This window comes from Mustela nivalis (genome assembly GCF_964662115.1).
Source record: "Mustela nivalis genome assembly, chromosome: 2".
NCBI classification, from domain to species: domain Eukaryota; kingdom Metazoa; phylum Chordata; class Mammalia; order Carnivora; family Mustelidae; genus Mustela; species Mustela nivalis.
Genome location: NC_139021.1, coordinates 82,391,906 through 82,416,267, shown reverse-complemented (window position 1 = coordinate 82,416,267; position 24,362 = coordinate 82,391,906). Strand labels below are relative to the sequence as shown.

The 24,362-nt window shown below is 35.5% G+C and overlaps 1 protein-coding gene across 3 annotated transcripts in view; it reads left to right on the top strand.

The window, feature by feature from the left end:
* The window catches only part of TGS1 (trimethylguanosine synthase 1), a 45,341-nt gene that overhangs the window by 3,677 nt on the left and 17,302 nt on the right, over positions 1 to 24,362 (top strand). The window contains exons 2-12 of one of the 3 annotated variants that reach the window (XM_082719198.1): positions 1,530 to 1,594; positions 3,981 to 4,150; positions 4,484 to 5,300; positions 7,871 to 7,988; positions 9,407 to 9,493; positions 12,662 to 12,833; positions 14,540 to 14,846; positions 17,111 to 17,266; positions 18,727 to 18,870; positions 22,048 to 22,264; positions 23,155 to 23,233. In XM_082719198.1, coding sequence (XP_082575324.1) covers positions 1,530 to 1,594; positions 3,981 to 4,150; positions 4,484 to 5,300; positions 7,871 to 7,988; positions 9,407 to 9,493; positions 12,662 to 12,833; positions 14,540 to 14,846; positions 17,111 to 17,266; positions 18,727 to 18,870; positions 22,048 to 22,264; positions 23,155 to 23,233 — 2,332 coding nt within the window. Of the gene's footprint in view, positions 1 to 1,529; positions 1,595 to 3,516; positions 3,538 to 3,980; positions 4,151 to 4,483; positions 5,301 to 7,870; positions 7,989 to 9,406; positions 9,494 to 12,661; positions 12,834 to 14,539; positions 14,847 to 17,110; positions 17,267 to 18,726; positions 18,871 to 22,047; positions 22,265 to 23,154; positions 23,234 to 24,362 lie in introns of those variants that run through there. The other 2 variants (XM_082719199.1, XM_082719200.1) reach the window with 2 other exon arrangements.

The following is a 24,362-nucleotide window of genomic DNA, read 5'->3' as shown; positions in this document are numbered from 1 at the left end:
TGACCTCCTCCTAACCCTCTAGCCCAGAAGGTGACCCAGGCTTATCTTTCTAGTCCGTGCTTCAACCTGGAGCTTCCGCTTCTCCAAGGTACCTTGGCTCCTTCTAGCAGAGTAGTGTTCAGAAACCAAGACTTGCGTGGTCATTGTGTTCTTTGCTCCTGGGTTTTCATTGCCTCTATGCTCTCTCAGCAGACACAGTTAGTCAGGATATATCTGTGCTTTACATGCATACATAAATACCTGTATGTGTATAGAAAATCTTGGCTGTCATTATCCTAAATATACTTACTTGCTCATTGTAACCAATCTTGCCACCATATTAGTCTCCTCCTCCACCTGACACCTAATGCCCTATATCTGTGGGTACTGGTGGGGACATCATTGATGTCCTCTGTACAGCTGCTGATCTCCCCCACCACCCTAACCACTTCTCCATTGTCCAGTGTTCTTGGGAACTAGTGGGCATGCTGCCAAAGCACTTTTGCACTTTAGCCTCTGGCCTGTTTGCTGTCCTGCTATGAGTGATCACCTACTTTATGTTTTATAAAGTATCAAAAAATAAACAGGAGGACAATAAAATATATCAAATATACAGGAATTTTATTTTGTTGACTTTATTGTTTCCCCATTAGAAAAATAGTATTCGCTAATACTTGAAGATTGCCTTATTATGGCACTTCTGGTGGTGTTTTTTACAGCTGAATTTAATGATAGGAAGATAATATCGAAATTTTAATTTTTAATTGTTTGTTAAACTCATTTGGGTTAGGTAGTTTCCAGTCTTAGCAGATAGAGAAAAAATTTAGAAGTAGATATGTAAAGAAAAGTTTAATCATTCACTGTTTTTTAAAAATTGTTGAGACTAGGATGGCTGTCTGGCTCAGTTGGTGGAACATGTGACTCTCCATTTCGGGGTCATGAGTTCAAGGGCCAGGTTGAGCTTGGGGCTTACCTAGATAGGTAGGTAGGTAGGTAGATAAAATTTTAAAATTGAGGGTGAATTGTTTTGATTTATGTTTCAGTTTGATTAAATATTTAAATAAGAACTTTGGGGGTTAATCCCCACAACAGCCTTTGCTCAGACCATTAATATCTTGTCTACTGAGCATGATAACTTGGCCTATTTGCAAATGGAGTAGGATCTGCATGTGGATTTATATATATGTGTAAGATAGATCTTTCCACTTTTATGCTCATTTCTTCGAGCAAATTTAAAGAACACTTCATTGTTCATGTATTGTAAGATTGATTCTTCCTCCAAACCAGAACTACCATTTAATTTTAATAATCAGTAATTAACAATTAAAGATGCTTCCCATGTGCTATCTATTAAATATTTTACAATATACTATTCTTATAATAACTTCACAGGTTATGTATTATTACCTGTATGATACAGATGAGGAAAATATATTAGCAGATTGCTTTTCTGTTCCTTAACCTTGTTAATTAATCTGTGCTGCCTCAAACTTGTTTTTTTCTCAAGTTTATAATTTATTTCAATATTGACTATTTAATTTGCTTTGTAGAGATCGAAAATTGTGCAATCTGGGATTAAAAGGCTACTATGTCAAAGGCAGTGGCGACAATGCAGGTAATACAGTGTAAAACATTATGGCCCTTTTCTTGCACAAAGTAATTAATAGTGTATTTATTTTAAATATAATTTGTTATACTACATTAATTTGTTGGCATTAAATATTATAAATAACAACCAGTAATCATAGGTTACTTTCCTTATTTTTTATTAAAACGTGGTTCTAGAATCCCTGTCAAAGCACATCTTTTTTTTTCTGTAGCTAGCTCCTGTGTGGACTTGAGGTAGCCTCTTTTGCTCTATGTAGTTGTTGCCATTAGATAAGAGCAAGATGAAATTTGAAGCTTTGAAAAGTAGAGAACATATGTTTTTTTCAGCAAAATTTTATTATGCGGGAAGATAAACAGAGGCACATTAAAATTTTCAGGAGTCTATTTGAACTTATATCTATGCAACTCGGGCAGTTGCCAGCTCCCTAGATAGGAGCACCACTATATGACAGGAGTTAGGGGAGAGTTTTTTAGTAGAGAGGATATAGAAGCAAAGCAAGGAAATTATTGATTGGCTCTATCTTAAGGAATGACCTCATTTGGGGAAGCCTAGTTAGCTGTTTGTGATTAGTTGTTCTTCAGTGTTCTTTTCTTAGATTTGAGTGCTTTGATTGTGGCTTATGTCTTTGGTTTCCTTACAGAGACAACGAAGGCCTTCAAGCCACCTCAGTTTAATGACCTTCTTGTTTAATACTTTAACAACTGTATAGATAAATTATTCAGGATAAATGCAAAGTGAACATCCTTAGTCTTCTGCTTGAAGTAAAGAGGCCACAATCTGGGTTAACTTTCACAAATAACAAATAGAATTTATTATGTATTTTGAGTCTTACCTAGTTAACCTAAAAACTATCTTGGTCTCTCTCAGACTTCCCTCAGTGACCTCATTTGTTCTTTCCACACAGGTCTTTTTTGTTTCTCTAGATAGAAAACTAGCGTGAGTTCTAGGCTAAATTCAGCACAAATTAAGTGCATCATGTTACCCTTAAAAATCCTTTAACTCTCACAGTGGTGGAACAAATCACTGTTTCTTTAGTTGATCACTGAATGAAGTGTTTGGTTTACATTTCAATGTAATGTACAAATAAGGTTTCTTTAGACACCAGGCTCCTAGTGAACATAAAATATGCATATCTTGAAAGGATCATAAAACTTAGCACATTTGTTTTTCCTATTTGCTGTCTCCTGATCTTTCATAAGTTCATTGAATAGAATGGTGAGTAGAATCTTCTTTAGGTAGGTATCTTTTTTCCCTCTTTGTTTTAGTAGATTTTATACACAGAAGATTCCTCTTATTTACAGTCCCCATTTTTGGTTTGTAAGATTCACTCTTTTATTGTCTATGATCATTTAGCTGGAGTGCAGCTCAGCCCTAATTGAGTATGTCAGTGAATAAAGTGATACTTCTTTCACATTTTAAATGGTTAATGGAGCTTTTGAATGGCATTTGTCCAATTAATGGTGTGGTAAACTTTTATATAACCATGCTAGTATAAAGCTAAACTTGTTTCGTTATAATAAAACAGGTTTTCTGGGAGAATCAGGGCATTTGAAAGGAACTTCCAGTTTAGGGGATTTCAGACTTTTATAGCTTTCATTAAATCATGACTCCCATGGAGTCACAGAATATAAATCCCAGTTGTGATTGAAAAAACCATGAGGCACCTAAAGACATACCTTTTGCCACTCTTCTTACTAGATCCTAAAGTAAACTCCACAAATCATCATTTTAAATTCACTGATCTAATTGAGGAATATTGCTCATTGATAATGATATTCCTTATTGAGTATGATATATCCTTATTGATTATAACATATCCAATAATAATATTACTTATTGAGTAATAAGGAATGTGAAAATGTGTTTTCCCTGTGGTTATTCTGCCACATTCCCTCTTATATCCTCAGTACTTTGCACAATACACAGCACAGAGGACATGCTCAGCAAGTGTAAGTTGATTAGGCAGCTGGTGGTGGGCAGAGCCATATTAGAAGTTGTCTCCTGATTCTTATTTGGCTATTTCTTACTTGTCTGTGTTACCCCTAAAAAATCGTAACCTTTGCATAACTCTTGGTCTCAGGTTTCTCTTTAAAATGAGGATGAGGGGCCCCTGGGTGACTGTTAGTTGAGTGTCCAGCTCTTGATTTTGGCTAGAGTCATGATCTCAGGGTCCTGGGATCAACCCCGATATTGGGCTCCCTACTCAGAGGGGAGTCTGCCTGTCTGTCCTCTTCCTCTGCCCCTCCCCCTGCTTGTGTGGGCTTGTCCATGGGCTTGTGATGTGTGTTCATGTTCTCTTTCTCTCAAATAAATAAATTTTAAAAAAATAAAATGATGAAAAAATGTGCATCTGCATTTTCTATAAAATGAAGCTAACAGATGCTGTCTGTAGGAGACCAAGCTACAGAAGAGGAAGAAGGGGAGGAAGGTGGCACTGCAGAGTCACATGACAGTAAAGGCTTAGGCCTTGATGAAAGTGAACTTGATTCTGAGGCTGAACTCATGAGAAGTATGGGACTACCACTTCAGTTTGGTGGGATATCTGCACATAAGAATTTTGAGGTAAGTTACTTATGTTTCTCTTTCTTAGTTTTCTCTGTAAGATATCACAAAGAATTTTTTTATCCCAAATCTAACATATTCATAAGTTAAAGCATTCTACCTCTTTTTAAACATACATATTTATAAATTAATTAAAACTGCAAGTTTTGATATATGTCCTTTTTTCCTCCTCCTGGAAACATAAATAGTAAGATTAACTTGTTTGTATAACTAAAAACCCAGGATGTGGATTTGACAGTAAATAATTTAGTGTTTAAAATAGACCTGGATTCTCTTTATTTTATAGTTTATTTGTGAGCTGCATTTTATATTCAAGTTATTTATCTTATGTAGGTTTCTATGAATACTAGAAATAAAGTTAAAATAAAAAGGAAAAAGAAAAAACATCAAAAGAAGTACTTAGCTGAAATTATAAGAGAATCTTGGAGACAAGAATGTGAAGATGACATTTTGGCTTCAGATGATCCATCTTCAGTTGAACAGTATGAGAGCACCAAAACAAGTAAACATCAAACCAAAAAAGATACTGAAAATCTTTCTGTTGAAAATACATTAACTCCAAAGCTGGAAATCACAGAAAAATGGGAAAAATATTGGAACGAATATGGTGGAGGAATATTATGGCAAAGCTGGCAAGAAAAACATTCAGATCAGACACTATGTTCTGAACCTTGGAACATTCCTGATACAAAGGAGGAATGGGAACAACACTATAGTCAACTTTATTGGTATTATTTGGAACAGTTTCAGTATTGGGAAGCTCAGGGTTGGACTTTTGATACCTCACAAATCTGTGAAACAGATACCTGTGGGTCTAAAATAGAAGTTGACAATGAGAAAAAAGAAAATTGCATGAAAGCAGACTTAATGTCTTTTCCATCTCCATCTATTACAATTGATAGTGAAAGCTCTAGTTCAAATGATAAAGAGCATATTGAAATTCTTGATGGAATTAGTAATATAAGTTTGAATTCAGAGGAAGTGGAACAAAGCCAGTTAGATTCTTCAGTAAGTTGTGATGGGCATCAGTGGCTAAGTGAAGTCAACGGCAGCAGAGAATGTCCTGCTTCTGGCCAGAGTAAACCATGTAATGGAGGAACCAAGGATAGCAGCTTGTCTGGGAACAGAAGCACAAACCAACCAGCTCAGGGTAAGATTGGCCAAGATTTATCCTACTAAGTAACAGTTAGGAAAATTAACCTATTGAGTAAAATAATTAACACCTATCCTTTATGTTAGGGTTATACAATGTCAACTACATTTTATAATGTCACATAATTTAATTTATGTATTATAAGTTTATTACCTTTCACGTAAATAAAAAGAATATTTGTTTGGAGTTCTCAAAACTACCATTCCTTCCACTTGGACCTTGGTGGCCAGTGAATTAAAACTTGGAACTCCCTTGAGAAATTTTTTAATAGAGTGGATGGGGAACTTCCAGGTTTCTATGGAACAAATGAATTTATAGGAGGCCTATTTGAGAATAGTTCAGTACACAGTGGACATCAGGCAAATCTGATTGTAAGTCATACTGGAATTTATTTCCAAGCAATTGAAGTCTTGCTCTGTAGGGAATCTCAACAGGACATGATATTAATTTATAATTGGAAGGGTTGACTTTAGGATTCTCATAAAATATCCAGGATAAGGAATTTGATTGACTCCCGCCTAAGTGATTTGAAACGAAACAAAAAATCTGGTCTAAGGAAAGCCATTGAGAGGTATATTAAGAAAAGTCAGAGGTTGGTAAGAATGTTCTTGCTCAGAAGGAGAATTTTAACTGATGGCACCAGGAAAATGAGAGAGAAAATTTTTATGACTTCTGAACTTCCAGAAGGTCATTAAGATGCCTTCTTGGCATCCTTGATGTTTAGTGCTAGAAAAGTCTGGTTTATAAGACTTTCTTCTCAGTCTCATCCCTATATGAAGCAAAAGTTTTTGGCCTTTTATTTAACAATTGGATTTAATTTGCTCCTCAGATTGCTGATCTTCATCTACCTAAGAGTTTCCTTTAGAGAGTTACTGAAGTGGCTCTACCTACCTCTTAATCTCTTTTTTCTCTGTGTTCTTCCAATGGAAGTTACTTACTCTCATTCCTTGCTATTTTCATATTTTTTTAAATAATGTGATTATTTTATATTGGTCTTTTGATACTCTTCTATACTTTCCTGATTTCTTTCTGTGCTAATTTTGACCATAAAATTTGAAATATGTATACTGGCCAATGAATTTTCCCCTCTCTTATTCCTTCTTGTTATTCTTTTGATCATCTTCACTTATCTTCCTATTTTTCTCTTTGTCAAATATACTAAACCTTATAGTCCGTGCCTTCCGTTGCCTTTTTCCTAACTATATATATAGATTATCCATTTCTTTACTTAGTCCCAGGGTGAGTCCCATCAGGATAAATCTGAGAATTCTAGGTTTTAATTTATTTTAGATCTTGCCTTGAGATCAAAACACAAGGTATAGGGGCGCCTAAGTGGCTCAGTTGGTTAAGTGTCTGTCTTCAGCTCCGGTCATGATCCCAGGGTGGTGGGATCAAGCCCCACATTGGGCTCCCTGCTCAGCAGGGAGTCTCCTCCCTCTTCTGCTGCTCTTTCCCCACTCATGCTCTCTTGCTTCCAAAGAAATAAGTAAAATCTTTAAAAAACACATACAAAGTATATATTGCATTTCTATATAAATGTGTTTTCTGTTGTTTGTGGTTGGGTGTTCTCTTAAAATAATCTGTGCCTACAGATTGCCTACAATCAAAGATTCTCTTTGTCTACACTGCAGATCTCCATTTCCAGTCCCACCCATTCACTTTGTGCCAATCTGAAGAAAGACATGTCCCTCAGGTGGAGCTACCACAAGTTAAAATTTTTTTTCTAAATGGTGGTGCTTACCTTGCTGTTACTTTTAATTTAAGTTATATTAGAGATAATTAACTGTGTTTGCTTCTTAATAAACAGAAGTCATTTTATTTTAAAGATTTTATTTATTTATTTGACAGAGATCACAAGTAAGCAGAGAGGCAGGCAGAGAGAAGGAAGCAAGCTCCCTGCCGAGCAGAGATACCAGTGAGGGGCTCGATCCCAGGACCCTGGGACCACCACCTAATCCGAAGGCAGAGGCCTCAACCCACTAAGCCACCCAGGCACCCCCGAGAAATCATTTTTAATCAATGTATTATGCTGTCTTCAGAGTGATTTAAGTTAAAATTCCATCAAAATATGGGGAACCTTAGTGGCTCACTCAGTTAAGCATTTGACTCTTGATTTCTGTTCAGATCATGATCTCAGGGTCATGAGATCAAGTCCCAAGTCAGGCTTTATGCTTAGCAGAGTGTGCTTGAGATTCTCTCTCTCTCCCTTTAATATTAATTAATTAAAGTTCTATCAAATGTGATAACTGCTTAGCTATCACAAAGGTAACTGTGGATTACTTTCTGTAGATATGGACAGCTATGAGGAAAAAGTTTTAGTCTGTTTCTTTAAGTAGTTAAACCATGGAAACTTTTAAACTTTAATAATTACACATAGCTATAGTTTTTTTATGCTCAGATTCGGGGTGTAGATATACAAAATAGGTAGTTGTGGTCTGGCACTGTGCCTGACATGCATGTACAGTTCATTGCAGGAAGGTAGCAAAAATATTTCGATAGCGTTTGCAAAAGGCAGATGAGTTGTCACACTAAAGGGAAAATCCACTGCAATATGTCTGCCTCTTTAGATTCACAGGACTCTTCAGAAGCAAACACAATCAAAGAAAGACCACATCCCAACAATATTGATGGAGATGAGAGTGAAGAAGATCCACCTGAACGTAAGCCAAGCAAACTCAAGAGAAGGCAAGTTGCATATTACCTCTCTCTCCACAGTGTGGTAGCATAAGCTCTTGTGTCCTTGAGGGAGTGCCTACAAAGGACTTGTTATATTGTAGTGCTGTCAGTCCTGTTAGGAAATAAGATGAGACATACTAGCAAGACGCTACACCCTGGAACACTTGGCAGATCCCAAGTCTGACTCTGCCACGGTTTCTTGCTTCTAAAGTGGAACTAATGGTTTTTTTATGAGCTCGTTGGGAAGACAAAAAACTAGCCTGTAATAAATCTGACAGTAGCTATCCATGGATGACAGCTTTTAATTCGTATATAAGTTGATAAGGTTTCTCTCAAGGAAGTTCTGTTTTTTTCCCCAAATGTCTGAGTATTTTTAGCAACCTTATTGCTAAAATAGATCTCAGAAATATGTAATCTAATGTTTTTAATCTGTAGGTGGGAATATTAAAACAAAATGAGGATAAATGCCTTTCCCAGAGTTACATAGCAAAACAATGGCAGCTCTAAGTCTAACACCCAGACCAACTCTTCAGGAAGCAGTGCTAGTATACTATTGATATGTAAAATTAAACAAGTAGCAAATAATATAAGTAGAATATGGTCAAATGCTAATTCCGTAAAATACAAGGAAAGAGAAGACATTGCAAAACTTAGGTGTTAGCTAATAACATTTTAATTCTTTGACAGGAGATGAAGTATTCCATCTTCTGAAAAAACAATAGGCAAGCTTTGGAGGCTAAGTAGCTTAGTATATACATAAAAGCATGCTTCCATTGTGTTTTTTCTACATTCTATACAATGCTCCATAATTCCTCCTTTAGTTCCTGGAGGCAGAGACTATGTGTGGCATACTTATTTTCTGGAACCTAGTAGGTTCACCATAAATGTTCAATGACTAACTTAATTTGTAAGAATTATTTCTCACCATTTTCTCTTACTTGGTACTGTCATTAGGTAGTAGGGATCACTAGAAGGCATCCCCAATAAATTGATGATCATGGGTTACTTATTATTTGTATCACTACCTTATTCTTAAGAGAGAGAGAGTAAATTTTTTGGTTGCATTGATACTTACCAAATGTTTCCATCTTCATTTTTAAGGAAAACTTAAAATAGCACTCTAGGAGATTAAAGCTGCAGCTTTTACAGGTGTCTTTCCAGAGGCAGATGGAGAGATAGGTATTAGTGCCATGTTCAAGTATAAAGATAATTCGGATTTGAGTACTTATTGCTGTGTTCCAAACACTGCTGTGTAGTTTAGCATATTTGGAAAATCTGATTAAACTGCTCTTTCCTGTCTTCATGGATTTGTGAGCTGGTGGTTGGTTATGCAATAGGAAGGTGTGTATATCTTTTGATATTTGCCTGAACTGGTGGGCTCTGGATGTAATGGCTTATTGCTGTTTACCTTTTGTTTATTTGTTTAGCCACGAACTGGACGTTGATGAAAACCCAGATTCAGACTTTGATGACAGTGGTTCCCTTCTAGGATTCAAGCATGGCTCAGGACAAAAGTAATTATACATAAATATTACGTAAACACTGTGTCTTCTTAAAGTTGTAACACTTCAGCTATCTTCAAGTTCTCTGATATTCAGATAGCTTATGATGGTTATAGATTTGATAGAATTTGAGATATTACATTAAAACACTAACTTCTCATAGATTACTACATGTTTGATATATTCACTTGTGTTATTAACTCAGTTGTACTTCAAAGCAACCTAATATTAGAGTTTCATGGGTAAAGCAGCTGCAGCCCACAGAGGTGTGATTTGGTCATGATCACATTAAGGATTTAGGCCAAGCTCTTGAGACTTCTAAGCATGGTTCCCTTTTTTACCTTACATCTCACATGTCTGCCTTTGTGTACATCTGAGATCTCTTGCAAGCATGTCATGACGAGTTCAAGTGTGCAGTAGCCTTTTTTCTTTTTTATAATGAAAACATTAAAACTCAAAACAGAAGTAAGAGAGTAAAAATCTTTCAAATCATTCCTCAGAGGTAGGCAGTATTTGGCTATATCCTTCCTAATTTAATTGTGTGTTTTTATGCTTATATCCATATAACAGGCTACTCATTTTTTATACAACACAAAAATAGAATCATAGTATACATGTTCTGCAGCTTGCTTTTTTCTCCTCAACAATGTACCATGAACATCCTGACTTATCAGTATGTGCACATTTATCTAGTACTTGTATGTTTAACTGACCACCCTGTATGTCCTTCTAGGTTGTTCCTAAGATCTAGGCATATGCCCTTGAGGTTCCTCACAAGTTATGTGTTTACCAATAGTTCATTCCTACTTACTGCTGAATAGTATTCACTGTATGGATATATCAGTTTTAATCATTCATCTGTGCAAGAATATTTGGATTATGTGTGGTATTTTGCTATTACAAATAAAGCTGCTATGAACATTTGTATACAGAAAGTATAAGTTTTCTCTGGGATTAAATGCCCAAGCATCTAAATCTAAGATTTATAAGAAATCTGAACCCGAAGAAAATGAAAGAAAACTGAATTAGATATAAGAAAACTGAGGGGTCTGTTGTATATACCTTGAAGACTGAACTGAGTAGTTAAGACGCACTAAAGACATTTATGTCAGCTTGCACCAGTGATTTAAACCAAGATTAAGGTCTTTGATGTTTCAAGGGGTGAGATTTGTTTTCTTAGTTGTGAAATTATAACTGATATCTACATATTATGAAGTCAGAAAGAAGAGGACATAGATCTCAAAATTGACTTATAAAATGAATCCAAATTAGCTCAGAAATATATGCTCATAATTATAATACTATGAATATTTTTAAACTATCTGTTATCTCTCCTTATGGTACTTGAAGGCAGTTGTAGTTCATAGCATTTAAAGCTAAAGATCATAAAGATTAGTAACATAAAATATTTTCCTGATATTGCCATGTTTAAGATTCTGGCAGAATTTATTTCTACCCACATATAATTTTATTGAGAAATTACTTGGGTGGCTCTTGCTAGTATACATTTGTGATTTATTCTGTTACCTGGAATTTAACTTTTCTTCTATTTAGTATTCCTAGTTCTACTTTAAAGGATAAAATTGGGGCACCTGGGTGGCAAAGTTGATTGAACTTTCTGCTCAAGTTGTGATCTCAGGGTCGTGGAGCAGGGCCCACTAAAGTTTCTCCCTCTCCCTCTGCCCCTCCTCATTGTGTGCACATGCTGTGTCTATAAAATAAATAAATCTTTAAAAAAAAAAGCATAAAATAGACATTATAAAGAAGTTTACAGCACGACTAGATGATAACACCTGACATTTAACACTAAACTCTTTTTAGTTCATAAATGCTAATTGTATATTACACTTTAAATTTCTAAGAGTCTGTGGCACTGTGAAAGATATACTTAAACGAGGCTTGATACAGTCAAAGAAGTCTTTGTACTAGTTCTGTATGATTTAGGACTAAAAAATTCAGATGATTAGATCAACTGGTATTCTCTAAATATTTTGATAATAGGGGTTTGCTTCTTTGGTAAGCTCAGATCAATTTAAGTTAAAAAATCAGTGACCACTTTTAAAATAATTTGTAGAGAGATGCCTAGGTGGCTCGTATAGGAATACCTAGGTAGTTAAGCATCTACCTTAGGCTCAGGTAATGATCCCAGGGTCCTGGGATTGAGCCGTACATCAGGCTCCTTGCTCAGCGTCTCCTCCCTCTGCCTGCTGCTCCCCCTGTTTGTGCTTGCTCTCTCTCTCACACAAATAAATAAAATCTTCAAAATAAATGAAAATAATTCATATCAACAATAGCCAAATTATGGAGAGAGCGCAAATGTCCATCAAATGATGAATAGGTAAAGAAGATGTGGTACATATATACAATGGGATATTACTCAGCCATCCACAAGAATGAAATCTTGCCAATTGGAATGACATGAATGGAGCTAAGAGTATGTTATGCTAAGCAAAATAAGTCAATTCAGAAAAACAAATACCAAATGACTTGACTTACGGAATTTAAGAAACAAAACATGAACATATGGGAAGGTGGAGGGAAAAAAAGAAACCATAAGAGACTCATAATGACGGAGAACAAACTGAGGGTTGATGGAGAAAAGTGGGTGGGGAATGGACTAGATGGGTGACAGGAATTTAAAAGGGAACCTGGGATAAGCATTGGGGTTTGTATGTAAGTGATGAATCACTGAATTCTGCTCCTGAAACCAATATTGCACTGTATGTTAACTAACTAGAATTCAAATAAAAATTTAAAAGATAAAATAGTTCCGATGTACCCAAATATGTATTAAAGTGCTTTGGTATCCTCTCACCATGAGAAAAGATTATATTTTCCCAATATGCAGTGGGGTTATATTTTTCTAATATTTCCTTTTTATATTTTACTATGTAATATCTGCTTTCTGTTATATGTAAGGTATGTTGATCTCCCCAACTGGTGTTCCACATTAACTTGGAAGTTAACATATAACCAAGACCCTAAATTCCTCTACATTCGAACTTTATTTCATAATCTTTATAATTTAGAAAAATAAGATGGTGGCTAGTAGAAAATAAAATAAAAATTAAATGGTGGTAGTAGAAAAATAGTGAAAATCGTCAGTTTTATTCTCTTTTCATGTAAGAAAACAAACTCAGAACTTAAGGTTTGAGTCAGCTTCCTTTGGTTTGATCACAGATATGGTGGAATTTCAAACTTCAGTCATCGGCGGGTCAGATACCTACAGAAGAATGTGAAGTATAAGTCAAAGTTCCTGGACATGAGAAGACAAATAAATATGAAAAACAAACATATTTTCTTTACTGAAGAGTCAGAAAAAACATTCAAAAAAAGCAAAACCTTGACTAAGGTACATATAAATTTTATTCTCTATTTACAGATAAAATTTCATTTTTTGAGCTTGACTCTTTAAAATTTTTTTCAGGTGGAAATCTTGTTTCTATCAGATATAAAGGTAGCTGAAATTCTCTTCCCCTTCCTTCCCAAAGGCATATACCATGTGAACCAAATTTGAAATAGAATAAGTTGAGAGTAATATGAAAAAGTGATATTTTGAAAGCTAGTATCACCGGAAAGATAAATAGATAAAATTGCTTCATATATATAGTAACAGTGAGAATTTCTTATCTGCCTCAGGCTAAGTAGGATCCTGGAAATTAGTATCTGGTCCTGCATTTATTGTAAGCTTTAATTTTGAGCTCATCTAGAGGTGATTAGTCAAACGTTGCACTAATCAGTTCATCCTAATAGTTTGATGCTAATTCAGTGATTTACATTGCTAACTGGAATATTCACATCCCTTCTCTTTCACTCTGCTATACCTGCTGTCCAAGCACCTGAAAAACAAATGTAATTAGAATTATTTTTGCTTGGCTTGATGAGTGATGCTTATCCATTATAGAGGGGAAAAAATAAAACACCTTCTAGTGAGCAAAACCTTTGCGTCGGTTACCTCTCCAGCAGCTCCTTCAGGCAACAAAACAAAATCTCAGACCCTGTGATGACTTTGTTTTACCCTTAGGATACATTATCCTTCCCAACTTAAGCATTCTTCCAAAACATGCTACAGATTTATAGCTAGCTTTACTTTTTTTTATATTTCAGATTGGTTGCTGGTGATATTTTAATATTTTAGTGACCCTGGTTATATCTGGAACACATTTCCTAATATCAGCAGTCAGTCTTACAGAATTTTTTACATGTTGGATGTGATAGTCCCCGTACATCCAGCTATAGACAAAGAGCAAAAACATAACTGCTAAGTATTGCCAAGAAGAAAAGAAATATGACTATTGTGTCCTTAGATATCTGACTGCTCTATAGACACAGTCCCTTTAAAGACTCTGGGTTGTTATTTATGCTCATCGTCCAATTTCTATGCTAACTCATAGGAAGGTCACCAGGATCTGTTACAAAGAATGTTCTTGTTACAGAAGTGTGCAAGGATATACATATCATCTGTTAACACCTTGTTAACATTTCTAAGAAACTCAGTTTTTAGGAATCATTTTACTGGCTTTACTGCTCCATTAAAGGACAGCTTGCTTTCTAAGATAGCACTCCTCTTTTCCTTACAGATAGATGAACACTAGATCTTTTTAGTTTATCTTTGGTGCTGAGTACAGTTTAACGTAACCTGAGCCATTGAAGAAAGGTCTGTATAATTTGAAAAGCTAATAATAATGACTCAACAATAAGTAGGTACATTTGTAATGGTAATACCACATAGTATGGTTATATTATTAGAAGCCTTTTATGCAAAGCTACTAGAACAGTTCAGCTTTGTCTTAGTGTTAATTGATTACAGGAAGGTCATTGTCATGTGTTTAATCTGATATTTTCTTCCTTTTAAAGAAATCTTTAATAAGGTCGTGGTATGTCCAGATACAAAAGTATAGTTAGCTCAGAATTACTTATATATAATTAGCTTGTATGATACAGTATACGTATTAGAGATAATTACAACAGCTTCAGTGAAGTCCAAATGGTAAAACAGATGGGAATATTCTGTGTAATTTGGAATTCATTCATGCTTGTAATGACTTAAAATTTCAGGTAGAAAAATTCCTAAAATGGATTAATGAGCCAATGGATGAGGAAGCATCACAGGAATCAGTTTCTCATGACAATGTGCAAGACACCTGCACGAGCAGTGACTCAGAGGAACAAGAAATGCCTGTTGAAAAAGGTGATGACCCACTGGAGACAAGTAATACAGAGCCTGAAAAGTGTCATGCCATGTCTTCAGCTGGTGAACTTGAAACAGAAAAAAAGGAGGGAGACAACACAGTAGTAGCTATTATGGATAAGGAAGATGGTGTTACTCAGATTACCCCAGATTCTCTTCAGGTAGAAACTGAAGGTAAGATTAAGAATGCCTTCAGCTTGCTGATGAATTTCGGTAATATGCTTTCCTAGTTTTCACTTCTAAATCATCTGTACCTAAGGATTCAGTACTATTTATTTTTAATTGGAGAGAAGGCACACAGCAAGTATAAATGCCAGTGGCAAAGATTAGGCGCCAAAACACTACATTCTTGGCTGAGCAAGCATGAGAAAAGAAAAGGCCAAGCACGTGGGAAAACTGAGTCCCTCTGTCTGTGCCATTAAGATTGGTCTCTGCCACTACCCTCTTCCCTAGGCTAAAAGTGACTGGCTTAAAATTTGGTATTGCCCTTGTTTTCCTTTTGATGATTCTTTGGGGGCAGGGGGTGCTTTTGTGGTAATGGTTGTTGGTAGTGGTAGTTTGTTGTTTGGGTGGTACACTGACATAAGGTATTTATAGTAGTTGTCTATAATGAATGCAGAATGGAGTCACATTTTTCAGTTTATGTCCTTTTATACTATTTGAATGTATTCTACAGTAAATGTTCTTTTATAATTTATAATTGTATTCAGTGGAATATTGAGGCTTTTATGAGGTAGAAATTTTCATTTGACATGTATTCATTTTTATCGATGAATGATTTCAGACTTGCCCTAATGAAACAATTATATTGTGATGGTCTCTTTCTTAATTTAGAATTTTGGAAAATACCTCATTTGAATCTTAATTTTTTTTGTGTGTGTGTGTGTGTGTGTATAGAGCTGTATTCTTTGTATCACATACTTCTTTGCCTTTCTAAAATGTATACTTAAAGTAGTTTAAATTTTTGTATTGTCGTGTACAACTGATGTTTATGTGGTACTTGTAGATTTCCAAAATGCCTTTATGTGCCTCATTTTTATTTAATCTATAAAATAACCCAGTGAAGTAGGCAGGATTATCCTCATTCTAAAAATACAGAAAGTTAAGCTCAGAGAAACTAAGAAATTTGCCTGAGATCACAGAACCAGTTGGCAGCATAGAAGGACTCAGTACCAGGTTGTCTGATTCCTCAATCCCATTTTCCGGCCCTCCCCTACTTCCCTAATTACCTTGCCTCATATTGCTGGTAGTTCTCACCTGGGGTGATACCACCACCTCAAGGGCATACCTGGGATACCTGGGGATACCAACATTTAGTATTTTGGGTTGCTTAATGTTACGTCATGTACAGGATGGTCTTGCACAGTAAGTAATTATTCACTCAAAATGTTAGTGTCCCCTCTCCTAAAACACTCTTACTACACTTTGCTGTTGGTAACACCTTGAGTGTTACAATGCTCAGATAACCATATTAAGACATAGTCCTATCCTTAAGGATCATTTAAATGTAGTCATTTTTATTTGTCAACATCAATTCTTGTCATTATACTTAGCTCTGATAGCACTCTTTCTAAGTTGCTGTTTCTAACCTTGGAACTTAAACCAAATAACCAAATTAATAAAAATTGTTTATCTAAGCAAAAGTCAATCTCGGAATGAATGAGATCCCTTTCTATTAACATTAAAGCAGTGACCTGTTTTAATTTCCCAGAGGCCACACGACCCTTCAGGTCATGTCTGGATTCAGAGGATTGACCAAGTTGGAAGTTAGGGGCTTAATCAGTCCTTGGGAGATTTTTTTTTTTTTTTAAAGATTTTATTTATTTATTCAACAGGTAGAGATCACAAATAGGCAGAGAGGCAGGCAGAGAGAGAGAGGGGAGGAAACAGGCTCCCTGCTGAACAGAGAGCCTGATGTGGGGCTTGATCCCAGGACCCTGGGAACGTGACCTGAGCCGAAGGCAGAGGTTTTAACCCACTGAGCCACCCAGGCGCCCCGGAGATTTTGTTTTAAAGAAGGGAAGAGAAATGTTTGGATTTCTATAATTGACCAATTAAAGCAGTGTCTTTTCTAACAGAAATCATAACTTTTATACCTCTATAGTATCTCTACATATGTCCTAACAATCCTGTGAAGTAAGTAGGTAAAATATTATTCATTCATTCCTTTCAAGGAATTAAAAAATTGGATCTTACAGAGCCTGGGTTACTGTTCCAAGCTCAGGGAGCTCATAAATAGCAAAATAGGGCTGTAATCTAAAGTCAGTGCTATTTGCAGTATGCCCTCCCACTTCTTCTGGGGGGCCGTTGCCTGTATAGTCTGCGGTGCATTCCCACATTGTAATTACTGAATGTGGCTACACTTACTTCTTAGATAAATTCATCTATGATTTCCTTTTTTCATAGTGAATATCTGTATTTACATTATTTTATTTTAGTGGAAAGTAAAAAGAAGAAGAAGAAAAAGAAAAACAAGAACAGAAAGGTAATTGGTCTGCCTCCTGAGATAGCTGCTGTTCCTGAACTGGCAAAATACTGGGCACAGAGATACAGGCTCTTCTCCCGTTTTGATGATGGGATTAAATTGGACAGAGGTAAAATATGTATACAATGTTTAACACTATTTTGAAATAATTTCAGACTTACAAAAAAGTGGCAGGAATAGTAAAAAATTGTTTATAATGCCCTTTACCCAGATTTGGCTGTTTTTAACATTTGCCACATTTGCTTTACCATTCTGTGTGTGTTTCTGATCCAGTTGCTCCTACCCCTTAACACTCTGTGTGTGTGTATTTTCTGAGAATAAGGATACTTTATGTAACAATGATAAAATTGCAAATTTACCATGACTACAGTTATTATCATCTGTAGTCCAGACTCTTATGTAATCTGTTATCCTGGTCATGTCTTTTATGGCATTTTTTTTTTCCCTCCAGTATAGGATCATGTATTGCATTTAGTTTTCATGTTTCTTTAGTTTCCTTTCATCTGGAATAGTTCCTCGGCCTTTTTGTTTTTTATGACTTTGACATTTTTCCAAAGAAAGGTGACCCATTTATTTTCTATAGTCTCTCTCAATTTGGATATACATGTGTTTTTAAAACTTCACATTCAGGTTTAATCTATACTTAATCTATATTTTAGGATAAATAATAAAAGGAATCAATCGATTATTAAGCAGAACATCTGATGACAAAATACCTAGTTCAGAAAGACGCCACTTAATGAATTAACACTGGAACTAGAAAGAGTGTTCCTGCTATATCTTGAACACCTTCCTTAATGCAGTTCTACAAAGTGATGCTTAGTTTCATATTGGGGCTACTTAAACACTGGTCTTAATAACTCAAAATTAGGAGGCTTGATCTGGGGTTAGAATTTTGGGCTGTCAGCTTTTTATAAGTAATTTACAAAATGTTGTGTATTGAAGAAAGTGCATAGGTGTTTGGAGAAATAAGACTGGATAAAAGCTTTTTAATTCTATAAAGGGAGTTTATATGTTTATTCTTCCAGTAATAAGGAGCCATTTAAAGTTTTGGTAAGGAAAGGGAACAGAAAAACTGGTGTATCATTTTTGTTCAGAGAAATAGCTTTCCGAAAAAAATGTTAATTCTATTGGGAAAGGAGGTCAGTTTGCTTCCCCATTAGAAATGAAGTAATCAGGAAACTCAGTGGAGTTTGGGAAGTGAGCCAGTTGGATAGCTAACTTTCCATTTTCCATAATAGTCAGTAGTTAATACTTCAAACAAAAACTAAAAATTGCATTCAATTATTAGAAGTATATTACAAAAGAATCAGGCAAGAATTGAGGCAGTTGCTTTGGTGGAAATTGGGAATGGGAATGGTACTGGTCCTTTGTATAACAAGCTTGGCAGAACTTTAAAACTAAGTAATTTATAATTTCTAGAAAAGAGACTCTAAGTTTTGCTCAAGTACATATAATATATATGTTATATAGTGTGTGTGTGTGTGTGTGTGTGTATGTTGCTATGTTTATGCTTGGGTTGGCTTCTTGAAACTAAACATCTTAACAGAAATACTCTTCGCTTCACAGAGGGCTGGTTTTCAGTTACTCCTGAGAAGATTGCTGAACACATTGCTGGCCGGGTGAGCCAGTCCTTCAAGTGTGACATTGTAGTAGATGCATTTTGTGGAGTTGGAGGAAATACTATTCAGTTTGCGTTAACAGGAAAAAGAGGTAATTAGCCATCAAAGGAAGATCAGTAATTTCTTTTTAATTTATTCAGTAAATGTTTCATTTTGCTTTAGCCTGTCTTTGCTAAGATTTATTATATAATTAGTAATTTAATGCCAAATATTTAAAATAATAATAGTTAGCATATAGTAAGCATACAGTTTGTATCTCATATTGGTATAAGTGCTTAATATGTATTTATTAGTCAGCGGTCTTGTAAAGTGTATCTTTTACTATCTGCGTTTCACAGATAAACTGGGAAATAAAGAGATGAAATAACTTGCTCAGGATTACACAGACACAGTTTGGTGAAGCCAAGATAATAGTATTATAAAAAACTAAAAAATATTAAAATGGGAAACCATTCTTTAGAAGATGAGTGGTTAGGGAGTTCCAGTTTTGCCACCTTTATGACTTTGGACATCGTTTAACAATTAAGATAACTTCTGTAATACCTTTCAGTTTGTGCATTGTAAAATTGAAAATTTTTAAAGTATTAGGTCATTCTCGTGGTCCTTTGACTTCGGAATCATGAAAAAGAAACCTTGTGTCACTATATATGTGCCAGGAACTATGTCAAGTAGGTTATGTGTCTGCTATTTCCCAAAGCAAAAAAAAAAAAAAAAAAAAACTTTGTAAAATTGGAAGGTCTGCCCAAATGGACATAGCTGAGTCATGAAGGCAGGATTTTTACTCTGTTTTTTTTCTGATATCCCTGTTCTTTCTAAATTATTTTTAAAGTGTAATATAATGTGACATTTTAAAGATACCAATTGTTCTCTGAAGATGCTCTTCCCCCCAGCATCTTTGTATTATACAAGCAGCATCTGTTTCAGTGAATTAACAGTTAAGTCTCTTAAATTTATTTCAAGTTTTTAATGTTAACTAGGAAAGTATGAGTGTGGAAGTATAATATAGAAGCTAAAAACTGGTGAAGGAAAACTTAACCTTGAAGACCCAGACCTATGCTGCTGAACTGTGACCCTTATTAAATCATGCTCCAGGGCATGACAGTTCTCACCCTACATGGTCTTCTAATAGCCTGAATGAAAGTTGTCTTCACATTTACTGGAATAGGAGTTATTTTCTTATGTTCCTTGAATTCATTATTTACTCTTAAAGTTCTCTGCACTTGCCAGCTCTGTTAGATCAGTGTTTATTGCATAAAAATAATTTTTCCTCAAAAATTTTCAAATTTGTCTTCATTTTGACATTGTATCACAGCATGACAATTAAAATATCTGCCTTCTGGTAAAGCGGCAAACGGATATGGAAATTTTTTCAAAATATTATGGAAACTATCCGTATTGTAGATTTGTATTTCTATGAATATAGGTCTCTTGCCAAAGCTTTCTGTAGCTTAGTACACATTTGGTAAAGAAAAATATCTGATGTGGGTCCCAAGCTAAAGGAAGGCTACTTCTGCTACACCCAGACCCAATGGTTGTCTAGGCATGTACTCAACTAAATGGTTAGAGAATCCACAAAGTTCTGCATTTTGATGTTAAAGATTTTTTCCCTTTCTCTATACTTCAGTATTACTGCTATCCAATAGAATTTTCTGTGATAATGGAAATGTTGTGTATCTGCACTGTCTAGTATCATAGGCCACTAGCCACATGTGGCTGTTGGTCATTTGAAATGTGACAGTGTGGGGTGTCTGGGTAGCTCAGTGGGTTAAGCAGCTGACTCGTGATTTCAGCTCAGGCTATGATCTCAGGGTCCTGGGATGGAGCCCTGTGTCAGGCTCAGCACTCAGTGGAGAATCTCCTTGATAATTTTCTCTCCTTCTCCCCACTGCCCCTCCCCCAGCTTCCGAATGCATGCATGTATTCTCTCTCTCTCAAATAAATAAATAAATCTTAAAAGAATGTGGCAGTGTGACTGAGGATCTAAATTCTTTTGACTGAGGATCTAAATTCTTTGTCATTTTAATCAGTTTAAGGGTAATAACCACATATGGCTAGTGACTACCATTTCATGGACAGTGCAGTTCTGGATGATGTCATTCAACATTTGCCAGCATTTCCTTTACATGATAGATAGAATGAGTGCTTCCATTCTGTTAGGCCTAAAACCAAAGCAGCCTCTAGGACAAATGTAGATGAAAACATGAGGATTGACTGAATATATTTGATGTTGAAAATCATTTTTCCCATTGAGTTTTTGGTGTTGTCAGCATATCTTCCCATCTGTCTCTGTACTACAAATGGAGCAGATTTAACAGCTGAAAAGAATATTTTCGTCTTTTCTCTTAGGAATGGTAGTTTATTTAGAACAGAAAATATAGCATTGTAAATGCATGATTTCAGCATGTAATTGGAGCTTGTATTCATTGTTCAAGTGTTTTATTTAGTGCATTACTTCTCAAAAGTGTTAACAAATTTTGAAACCGGCATTTTCTAGAAAACTATGTATCCATGACAACCATGTTGTATGCATCAGGGTTCCACTTAGCCTTTCCAAATATGAAATATTGCCACCAGCATACTGGTGCACATACAGGTGCACTTGAGTTATTGACTGCCAGATAGGAGTGAGCTAAAAATAACTTATGTTTGCATTGCTAATTATGAAATTGCAATAAATTAAATGAAAGCCCATCCAATGAAAACAGTGTTGTCGGTTCCCTCCTCCTAAGATGTCTCATTAAACATTATCAGCAGACGCTTTTACGTTTCTTCTTCATAAACTAGCTCTATGGGTTTGTCAAAATGTGTTTTAATTTGCTTTTCTGTAAAAGTTGTCAAATTTGTTCTTCTTTGGAAGCTTTGTTTCATTTTAGGAAATTGGTTGTTTCTGAAATCCTAGTGTTAGAGGCTTGACATGTAGTCAGTGATCTTTCCAAGTGTTTGCCACTCAGGCTGTTCAGAGCACAGAGCTAAGCACGTGTTTACCTCTCAGAAGATACGGTGTGGCAGCTGTCACTACTTGCTTTGGAAAACCTGGCTGAGTGACAACTTTGAAAGCCAAGTCCTTCGGTCAAATTTTCTTAGTGCTACTCAAGTGAATCTTTCTAACTTAGATTAAAATTTTTAATTAAGTTCTTTATCTCTGATACATTTGCCATATTCTCTTAGTCTTTAAAAAAAGTTCTTACACTGAGAAAAAATCAGACTGCTCAGAAGATGAACTGTTCTATAGATCAGTGTCATTTGACTCTTCTTTTCCCGCTTTTAGTGATTGCCATTGATATTGATCCTGTGAAGATTGATCTTGCTCGCAATAATGCAGAAGTTTATGGAATAGCAGACAAGATAGAGTTCATCTGTGGAGATTTCCTCTTGCTGGCTTCGCATTTAAAGGCTGATGTTGTGTTTCTTAGCCCTCCTTGGGGAGGACCAGATTACGCTACTGCGGAGACCTTTGACATCAGGACCATGATGTCTCCTGATGGATATCCTTTGGAAGGCTGAGCGTTTACTCAGACAGTGGTTGTGGAGAGAAAGGTGTGCATATGAGTGAGTGTGTGTATGTGTGTTTCAGAAAGAGACATGAGTGAAGTGGGGAAATATTAATGGCACTTGATAGATTCCAGTTTATTTTGCATAAAAAGCCAGTATGTAAAAATTAAGTGGTGGTTTACTTCCAAGAGGAATGGCAGGTGTGAAGACATATTTCCTTTGGGCACTATCCAGTTTTTTCATTATAAAACAACTGGGAAATACTAATTGCTTGAAATTATTGCCTTGGAAATTGGGAGTTTCCTCAAGACCTGTCCATAGACTCTGGGTGACCATCTCTTAACTTTTCTTCAACTTATATTGGCTTGTGCCTATTCTCTTTGCATCTTCAGATGTTCCCTGTCAGTCTTCCAAGATACTGAAGGAAACCCTTCTTTCATAAAGAATAACATTTATTTGTCCTTTTCTTTATCTCTCCTACCCAGAGGAATCCCCTGAACAGGAAGCATGTTTCTAAAATGCTATTTAAAATTTAGAATGTAAGCCACAATGACCAGATTTACTTGTCTTTATTCTTTACTGGAAAGTGGTTGTATTGTGCTTTCCTATTATATTTTCATAATAATTAGGAAACGGCAGAAAGAGAAAGTGTATTTCTGACTTTTGGCTGCCTTCCACATGGGTAATCGAATGAATGGGCTTAGCTTCTAATCTCTGACCCATCTGAATTAAAAATCTGCTACTTAATTCTCTTAGGTTCCATTAGAGAATATAAATGTGTGTCTCATAGTTACATACCAAAATACATTTGAGTTATGGTATAACATATCTGTGATTAGAAATTAACTGCTGTTTTTGTTACCATTCCTTAACTATTATTCACCTTCGAAATCTTCAGGCTTTCCCAGAAGATAACTAATAATATTGTTTATTTTCTTCCAAGAAATGCTGATATTGACCAGGTAAGCCACTACTAAGCAATTTCTATGAGCCTCTGGCATAACTTACAAAAAAATGGGCAGGAAAAAGATAACAAGGACCTTCCTTTGAGAACATATTTATGAGAAGTCTCTGGGTTTTTTACTATTATTAGAAAACTGGAGGTGTTTGGCAGTTAAATCCATGCCTGTTTCATCCACTTCATCTCCACAGCTGCAGGAGGATATATATATATATATATATATATATAAACCCTCTGGGCTTTTAATTATGTGTTCTGAAAGGATAACTGAATGTGTTGTGTTTCAAATGCACATACCCAAACTAGCCAAGATCTGTCTTTATTGAGACCTACCTTGAGAGTAGAGGTTTTAGGTATTCCTCAAAAGAGGAGCCTAAATAGAAATATACAGACAGATGAAACCTTAATTTGGCCAGAAGCAAGTTTAACTGTAGTCTTGGAATATAGGACACTTGGCTAGTAGTTGAAGAGCTTAATGTCCCTATTCCATTCTTCCTGTAAACACTTACTTAATAATGGAATTTTTTCTCTTACAGAATTGGACTTGACCTAACAGCCTCATAAACATTTGATGATGTCTTTACTTCATGTTTTTGTTGATTTGCTTTCTGTAAACAGTTACTGCTATCATATCTATGATAACACATATTATCGTATGTATGATAAGCATTCTGTTGAAAATGTTGGTCTTTTTATATTTTAAATTTTACTGTAGTGTTACTAGCTCTGAGGTTTTCCTTTCTCTCCTATTTGATACTGAGAGCCGACCCTGTCCTTCTGACCTCTTTCATCTTATTCTGAAGAAATTATCTCCCATTATTTATTCAACGAAATTTTTTACTACCTTTGTTCCTTTTTCTGGAGCATGACTTTATGTGGACATTAGTCTTTCAAATTTATATTTACTGGTGTTTTTTCTCTTTTTTTTCTTCTGAGAGATCTGGTCTTCCAATTAGCTCATTCCTCAGGTATATGTGTTCTTTTTTCTATCTCGCCTATTGTTTTTTAGTTCAACTATTACATTCTTTTTTTTTTTTTTTTTAATTTTTATTTTTTATAAACATATATTTTTATCCCCAGGGGTACAGGTCTGTGAATCACCAGGTTTACACACTTCACAGCACTCACCA